We start from the raw sequence: 9,448 nt of genomic DNA on the forward strand, positions 1-9,448 counted from the left end.
TCAATAATTTTACCGGCAATTTAATTGACTTACAGTCAGTTGGCACGCAGCCCACTTGTGGTTCTTTAAACACTTTTTTTTTACTTTAGTCTTTTTGGCACGCAGCCCACTTGTGGTATTTTAACCACTTTTTTTGACTTAACAGTCTTTTTGGCACTTAGCCCACTTGTGGTTCTTTACCCACTTTTTTGACTTAACAGTCTTTTTGGCACGCAGCCCACTTGTGGTTCTTTAACCACTTTTTTGACTTAACAGTCTTTTTGGCACTCAGCCCACCTTCACTCGATCTTAACAGTGTCGAGTACACCTCGTGAGATCGCGATTTAATTACGATTCACTATTTTCTTCACTGGAGGACACCAATGTTGGTCGCGGTTCACTAGCTCCCTTTCGTAGAGCTTCCAACGATAAGACGGGGTCTTTCTTTCCGCGGACTTGTGTGAATCGTTTCTTCAGCTTGTAAATTTACCAAACAAGAACTTTCAAGTCTTCGGGCTTTTTTCTCCTTTGGAGGTTTGCCTTATGAAGAGAGAAATATTCAAGCTAGAAAAATATTACAAGTTCCGGCCTTTGGGCTAACCAACGAGTATATTGCACAACTCAAAACTCACCGCTAGAATAATTCTTGGCTGAATGAGTGGAATCGTACAAACAATCTGCTGGTCGCTCTCGAGCTGGCAGTGAAGTAAACCTCAATGTTCAAGATTAAAATTCAGACTGAGATATGACTTGATTTTTATTCAACAATTTCAAACCTTATATAGTAAAATTTGGTTAAAATTATGTTCTGTGGGGGGTGAAGTAAGTAATACTATAATAAAAGCTAGCTAGGGAATTTCTATACTTGTATATCTTCTTAGCCCTAGCTTGATTTACTGAACAAAGATAGTGATATAGTTCTGTTTCTCTTTTTATCTCAAACGTACTGATTAGAGTTAACATACATGACAAACTTCTTAAACACAGAGAAATCCGAATTTCCATACAACACCAAAATTCAAACATCTACCTCACGCATAGATGATCCATGCACCACGCATAGATAAGCAGTTGCATCGCAATCTCTCTTTCTCTACTACGACGCACGCATGCGTATATCAAACCTGCACTGTTTATTTAAACCTAAAAGGAGCGCGGAAAGTTAAGATCGAACGAGATCTCCTTTTTTCATATCCTTTCCATTTCACTTTCGTTCTCGTTTGGTCTTAACTTTATTCAACTCGCCTGTTTCTGAGTCAAGTATGGATTTCAAATAATGACGATAGCATACATTGCGTAACACCAGCCCCTAGATTCTTGGCCACTTTTTTCATTTTCTTAATCTGAGATAAATATAAAATATCGCACAAATATATTATCCAACTGAAGAGACACCGAAAACAAATGGACTGTTGTTATTCGAAAAATTGCTAGCTTTCACTTAGCGACGTCTCGTCTCCATCCCTCCAGTGCAAAAAACCTACCTCACCGCGCACCTATTTTTTGATCAAATCGTTACACCATGTATCTACTCATCATGATTATATTATCGTTGGAGGATTGTCAATTGACAGATAAACGATAAATATCAAAACATATTTACCGATATCGAGTAATGTTATCCAAATGTTTTTCATGAAAATAAAGGTGTCTAGCCCCTAGGTCGCATACCAGTCCCATAACGGATATTATGAAAAATTACGTTTGTATTCAAAGTGTGATTGCTTTTTTCCACAACATTTTACTCTTCCTTGTTAATGTTAAGTAAAACTACACGAAAGACAAATTAAAATTGATCAAAAATAGCCAGATCAAAACCGAGACAATTGAAGAGGAGCTATCGGCATATGCGTAACAAGCACGGATCAGATCTAATGAGGATATTTCTTGATTTCGTGGATTTCTTAAACCGAGTTTAAAGCACTAAATACATATAACTTAACCCTCTAATGCCCAGTGCCGCATTAAGGCGGTCTTCTGTTGAACCTCTAAAAAGCTTCAATGAAAAATGTTCCTAAAGTTTCATAGTGATTTTTTCGAAGTCCGTCTAAAAACTAATTTGGGCACTAGAGGGTTAAGATGCACAAAACGTAACATTGCAAAAAAATGATAAGTTTTTATTTCCATCAACTACCTATAGACGCATGGCATTCGCACACGGTGACATCTTGCATCTGAGTTTGTAAGATCCTGGTAAATTTGTTTACTTTTGGGCGATGCAGTTTTATTATCGATTTTACCAGATCATTTCAATTGCGACCAAATGCCTTTAAATGTAGTGTTTGAGGTGTCAGTATGCTAAGAACGATTCTAAATTGAGCTGCATTCCCGATACGCACACGATTGCTCCACTAGAAAAAAGCACAAAGTCCGAAACGTAAACAAAGTTAGCAAAAGCTAGGTTAAACAAATTCGGTGTGATGGTTTATATAGTTAAGTGAATTTTCCTCTACGCATACTAGTAAACGTATATAGTCGTGTAAAGTTGCTTTTGTTTCTTCCAAACCGTAAATCATTGCATCTCGATGTTCAGACTTTTTATCACTTTTTGCCGATTACGCTCAGCTGCTTCTTCCGATTCCTGGTCGTATATGTAAAGTGTATTCTAAGCCAAGTTAAAAATATACAATAAGTGTAGAATTGAATATTTGAACAGCTGCTTAAAACGTAGCATTTCAAACTGAACAGTAGATCTTGGCTAAAAAATGGGTTTTGAATTCAACCAGAGATGTTTTTGACAAATGTCTGCTACTGCTAGAAAAATCGGAAAAATCTGTTTGCAATCTGAAAAAAACTATATGTGTTTGGAAAAAGTTTCGACCGCGCAGGCAAAATTCTGCACACATTGCAAGAAAGTCTATGCAGATAATGTGCATTTATATAAAAATTATCAGAACGTCGCTGATGAACTGACAGTTAGACTTACTTCCGAAATTTATTTTTGTTGTTCTAGCAACACTGCAACCATCTCAGCCGCCACTGCGCTGTCAGACCGGCTTACAAAAACAAATGCATTGAAGTCATTCCTGCAGTTCATGTTGTGTGCAGGGATGCCACATGTACAGATTAATCTGTATTTTACAGATTTTTGGCCGAAGTAACGGTACCAGGGGGAATCTATCTGTCAAATATCGGGAAACCGTGACCAACACATTTGGCAACAAGGCGTCTGTATGTTTTGGTTTTTTTTCGTTTGATCGAAGTAAAATGGAACGTTCTCTTTCAACAAAACTCGAGAAATCGCGGAAAACTTTTATCAATAATGCGTTCCGTAGTAAAATTTTGGGACAGCAACAAGTTTTTAACGAAAATTGGTGATGTTTTATCGTCACATTGATAATTTATCAAACGTCATGGACCAACAAACTTCATGGACCAGAGTTGATCTGCGATAACGCACACATATATGAAATTTGACAGCGGTAAATCCCCCCTGAACGGTAAAGAATCTGTATATACAGATATACAGATTTTCGTCAAAAAGTACAGATTTACAGATTTTTCGAAATTGACATTAATTTTTGAAAAACAATCCAACTTTTATTTCATTAAATATTCAGCAAATTGAACATATTTTCAACTCCTCACACGTTTTAAGCTAAACATTTTGTTTATGTACCATAAAAACTTAAAAAATACAAAGTTCTAAACAATACTGATTTTTTTTACAGATATTTTTGTTCCAGATACAGATGCTCAGATTTTTTCAAGCGAAAACACAGATTTAAATGTGGCATGTGGTTGTGTGAACACGCAGTTGTTCTATGTGTTTGTAAAGTCGGAAGTAAGTTCGGAAGTCGGAAGTCCGACTTCCGAACTTTAATTAAGTGCTGGCGCCACAATATAAGGAAAGAGATCTGCAGAAACTTAAAAAATATGTAAATACCTGTGAATCAATCAATATCTGCCTTTGAGTTTTGCAAACAAATTTGCACATCTGCTATCCCTGAATTCTTAACACATGTCTTCACACCCGTGATGTGGGGTGAAAACTAGCAATACTCAGAGGGAGAGATATGCGGAGAGAATGTTGTGAGCCAAACGAACATGTCAAAATCCGAGCCAATCGAACAAGCAAGGTAACACATTGAAAGGTGTTGCAATCAAGTACAATAAAAGATATATTTATTTTCACACGTTTTTCATGTTCTTTTGCTAAACAATTAATTGAGAATGCTCCAAATTTGGTTTATCACAGTGATTCTTAACTGGTGGTTCACAAACCTTTTGTATGATCAACGAAATAATGATCAGTTATGGTGAAAGTATATAAAATTAAACATTAACATAAAATTTAACACCATCACGGTTTTTGTGATGCACTTCGTTTTTCCCCAGGATTTCCACCATTACCATCAGTTATATGAGTCGAATGAAAAAGTTAGTTAATATTGCGCTTCGAGAAGAGATCTTGCACCTCTGACATGCGAAACCTAGTTGCCAAATTGGCGGTTTTTTCATCGCTTATCTCTCTCTCTCTCTCTCTCTCTCTCTTAGGGCATTCTTGACAGTACGCTACTATTTAAGTTGTTATGGCGACTGTGTACAGCACGGCTATTTTACGCACTCACCTGTTTTCACACCGGTCGTTGCTATCGTCTCTGTTTGACGTTTCATTCAGCATAAACCTTTAGCACGCTGCTTTATTTTAACTCTAATTTGATTAGGATCTACTCAGTTTGGTATTCTTATGCAAAATGTCAAAAAGTGAGTTATCGGGTACTGGATAATTGAGTAACATTTACCCAAATTTTCATAATTACCATGTTTACTCAGTTTTGAGTTATTATCCATGATGTTTACTCACCCCTGAGTATATGTATATGTCAAAAGTTTTCAACAGCGATATTATCTGTTTCCGAAGAACAATTGGTGTCGCTTTTTATTCGTTTGCTAGCAGTAAGTATTTGATCTTTCATCAAATCAATAATTTCCTAGTCAATTACATTACAAACAACATGTAACAATATTCCATAACAATTTCAGCCCAACATCATTATTGCAGAGGATTTGAAAACATAAAAAACATCTCTTCAAAATGAACAACCGCATGTTGTGTGTCCTGCGATGCCGTTTTAAGTCGGGCTTTTATTCGTGGTAATGAACGGAAACATTTGTATCGATGTACAGTGCCCAATACATGCAATCGATACAATTTAAATCCTTCGCAGTGTTTGGTGACGGATGATGACGGATTTTCTGGTGTGCGTACTGTACAAAAACATGAGCCACAGTTCACGGGCAACTGTGAATCGGTTGGTTGCGGCATTATATAAAGACACGTGAATGATATAAAACTTTTATAATGTTTCGATGAAAAATAAATCTATGATTTTGATTATTCTGAATTTATTTTATTTATTGAGTCAGATTTACAAAAACCAGAAATCATCAAATATCCAAATTTAGGCAAACTGGGTAACTTGTACTCATTTTCGTTAATTCCTGGTTTGCATAAACAGAGTAGATTCTAATCAGTTTTTGACGTATGACGCCCTTACTCAGAAGTGAGTAACCGTCAAAGTACTCAAATTAGGGTACCTCCACTTTTTTCAAAAATGGGTCATATCTAACTCACTTTAGAGTAACAAATAATGAGCGCTGTTACCGGGCTGCCAAATTTGCGATGCTTCCCGGAGGCCCGGCTACTATTTCTCTAGCGCGTTTAGCAGCGACCGGTACAGTATGAAGTGATGATAGAGCGCTACCAAACGGGGTATAGAAGCGCATTGTTAAGGATGCCCTTATCTCTCTCTCTCTCTCTCTCTGAGTATCTCTTGTGACAACCGGCCGAAGGCTAAAATAATTATGGGCTACTCGAAAGATGCCGAGCAAAAAAAAGGTCACCGCCTCTGTAAATTACCGTCGTCTCCACATATTTGCCAATATCTTCACTTTGTCTTTGCAAACCAAGAGATGTCCTCAGTTTTTTTTTTTTCGCAAACATACCTGCTATCTAGCCTGCTATCAATATATGTTCTTCTAAAAAAGCGTCTTACAAGTTAAACTTGGACAATTAAGACATTTCTTCTTGAGGTGAGCAAGGGTACATAAACAAACAAGAAAAAAATTTTTCTGTCGCATAGTGATACTTCACCTCTGATGCAAAAAACGTTACCTCACCTTGTGCCTACTTTTAGATTGAATCGTTACATTATGTTCTACACGCTCACTCTGGATAACCCAAAACTGAGTCAAAACCTAATCAGATTCGCTAAAACCGTATGTACTCAAAATTGAGTAGAAGTTGTTTTACTCATTTTTGAGTACCACCAAATGTTATAAAAATTGAGTATATATTACCCATGTTATACCTGATGCACGATGCGTAAAAGTTACTCATTTTCGACACAAAAATGAGTACTTTAAGCTTCAATGAGGGAATTTCGGAAAAATTATTATTGACTCGATATTATTATCACTTTCCGACCGGACCCATATAATTGCGTAGGTAGAAGGTAACTTAAACAAAACCTTCTCTCTCGCTTTTTGAATGTCCTATTAATTGTTTTATTGCTCAAAACGCTAGTTTTAACATCGCAGCTGCTACGAAAAATAAAAAGCCGGAAACAAGCAAATGTTTTTATATAGGATTTGCTTCGATTTAGGTTTTGTTATCCGTCATTTTTTACCTACACAATTGTGTGGGCTCGGTCGGAAAGCGTTATATCACAGACAGACGTCCAAGCAAGAATAAAATTGATCGAAAATTCTGTGTAAATTTTCAAAGAGAATTGCGTTATAAATCACTTGTATACTAGTGCCGCCTGGTGACCTTATCGCTACAATACATTTTTTTTCGCTGGTGTTTGAGTCTGGCGTCACTGGTAGCGCTATCTGGTTATGGATTGCTACTTTAAAAATCTTTACACAAGTTTGGAACTCAGCTTGGACGTCTGTCTGCGGTTATATTTTGCATTTTTAATAAATTTTATTTTAAAATTTTTTATTTTATTTCAAGAAATTTACCTTTGTTTTACGGGACACGGGAGATCTTTGAAATTATTCGCCGTATATCCAACCAACGAGTCCTGGTGAAAAAGAACATTTGGCATTAGTTGCAGTCAATTATTTCAAATTATGAATAACTAATTTCAAACATTTCTATTTCCTCCTTTTTCAGACGGTTTGCTTTTAATTGCAAAATAAAATAACAAAAACAACACGCAAGCACCAGTTACCCAATTTTGAGTAAATTTGCCGCCATGATCAATTTAATTCTACTCATTTCTTGACGTCTTCGAACAACTGAAAAAAATGATTAAAATTCAACTCAGCCGCTGAGTAGCCCAGAGTGAGCATGTACTCATCATGGCTCATATTGTACAGATTTTGGTATTGCGGATTGCATCTGAAACGCGAATTACAGACAACTTGCAAGCAAAATGCAGATAACGTGCACGCCAGATTGATCGTATACCAGTCAACTAGAGCGAACGCGACAGAATGCCCTCGTTAATCGTATCTATACAGTCTATCGCGTTCACTCTCGTATGCTGGTATACGATAAATCTGACGTACAAGTTGTTTGCATTTTGCTTGCAAGTTGTCTGTAATTCGCGTTTCAGCGGAAATTTGCAATATTTACAAATTGCTTTTTTTTTAAGATTTTCATCAGCTTCCAGTATAGACGAAAATGTGGCAACACTGGTTCCAGTACATGAATTCCGACAGATCTCTTGACAGAACAGAACAGGCATGACAGTCCATAACAGCATCTGCTGCTTTTGAATCTCAATCCTTCATCAGTCTTCACTTCACTAGTAGTACCGAAATTAGGCCTTGCCTTACTGTGAGTGCTTATAGGAACTGTGTAAATTTTAAAGTCCAGCTGGTGGAGTTCTGAAGATATTTTGTACGAAATAGAACTGAGCAGAGGTAGGTAATTAGTTATTAAGTTCACGTTTTAGTTCTCCATATTTGTATTTGCTTTAATCTACCATTACTCATATTGATTTTCAATTCAACGTTTAATTTGGCATGTCACAGGTCGGCGGTACGATGGATCCTACCAATAATTATCCAAGCGATAGTGATGAAAGCGACGAAGACTTCCGCCCTGACAAGGAATCTGATGCGTCCGGAAGTGAAGTAGATTCCGATAGTTTGGACATTAATGAGCAAGATGAGAACAGCAGTACCAAAGCTGTAAGTAGTACAGCTGCTAAGAAGAGAAAGCGAAAATCTGGACATCTAGGAAAGAAAAAAAAGTTTCAAACCTCAGAAAATATAAAGAATTCACTTCAAGAAGAGCGCAAAGATTTAGATGAAGAAGAGGAAAAACGTAAATCAGATGCGCTATGGGCAGATTTTCTCGCCGGAACTGAAAGTTCAAACAGTTCTTCGGTGTCAAAAGAAACAGCGGCAACAGATCCCAACAAGTCCAGCAAATCCACTGTTGATACCAAGCAGACAGAAAATGAAGAGGCAATTACCGTTACAAAAGTATTTGAATTTGCTGGTGAGGCAGTTCATGTAACAGAGAAAGTTCCGAGCTCAAAAACAGAGGAATGTTCAAAATTGCTGCCCAAAGCCGCAAATGCAACCGTCTCTTCAAATGTTAAAAGTGGTTTTCCCAGGCCGCTTCTAGGTCGTCCAGCAACTGGTGGTCTGGGATCAGTATTAAGTCAAATTGGTAAGAAAAACAAGTTGAGCACTTTAGAGAAGAGTAAACTAGACTGGAACAGTTTCAAGCGAACGGAAGGGATCGAAGAGGAACTACAAACTCATAATAAGGGAAAAGATGGGTACCTAGAAAAGCAAGACTTCCTAGAACGGGCTGATTTGCGACAATTCGAGATAGAGAAGACTTTTCGACAAACAAATAGAAGTAAACGTTAGCTCTGCTGGCTCGTACCATTTTATCCTTACTATCACACGAGATGCTTAACGTCTTTTGGCTTATATCCAAACATCGCAGAACTGTACGTTTATACTGGTAATCAAATATTTGCTCAGTATAGCCATTATGCTAAGATGAACAAGCATGTAACACCATATGTCTAGTAATAAAAAAGTGAAAAAGCATACATGACGAAGTTGATTGTTTGTGCCGAAAATGAGTCCATATTTTTGAAAAAAGAATTAATTTTATTGTAGAATATTATACAAAATTCAGATTCAACTGAATACAAAGATAAGCGAACTGAGTGAATGATTACTGCCCTTATTCTTCTTTACGGTCGTATCTGCCTTTGGTATGAAAAGTTTGATTCAAACTACATAATTAGAAAATTCTTGAACCCCCTATTACACAAGACGGGTTGAGGGTCAGACTGCTTGAATGCTCGTGATTCAGCTGTCACCAGTAAAGTCTCAGTAGACCTCCCAAATACGACCTTTTGTTCAACCCGACAGTGACTGGAGTCGAGTAAAGTTACTTAACTCGTCTTATGTAATAGGGCCCTGCTTTTTGTATGTTTGAATCAAGCTAACTAAGGGTTATTCAAACATTCCAACTAAATGTGAT

At 37.1% G+C, this 9,448-nt stretch overlaps 1 protein-coding gene across 1 annotated transcript; it reads left to right on the top strand.

The window, feature by feature from the left end:
* The first annotated feature begins 7,676 nt into the window (after window positions 1-7,676).
* Window positions 7,677-9,008, top strand: LOC129721110 (craniofacial development protein 1). The gene is made up of 2 exons (XM_055673282.1): window positions 7,677-7,857; window positions 7,969-9,008. Exon 2 carries the CDS (start codon window positions 7,981-7,983, stop codon window positions 8,818-8,820), a length of 840 nt encoding a protein of 279 aa, XP_055529257.1. The 5' UTR covers window positions 7,677-7,857; window positions 7,969-7,980; the 3' UTR covers window positions 8,821-9,008.
* Window positions 9,009-9,448: the final 440 nt, after the last annotated feature.

The sequence above is a fragment of the Wyeomyia smithii genome, chromosome 2 (assembly GCF_029784165.1).
Source record: "Wyeomyia smithii strain HCP4-BCI-WySm-NY-G18 chromosome 2, ASM2978416v1, whole genome shotgun sequence".
Lineage (NCBI taxonomy): Eukaryota > Metazoa > Arthropoda > Insecta > Diptera > Culicidae > Wyeomyia > Wyeomyia smithii.

Excerpts from the sequence above, each read along its gene's own strand:
- LOC129721110 (XM_055673282.1), top strand. The coding sequence starts at position 7,981 with ATGGATCCTACCAATAATTATCCAAGCGATAGTGATGAAAGCGACGAA.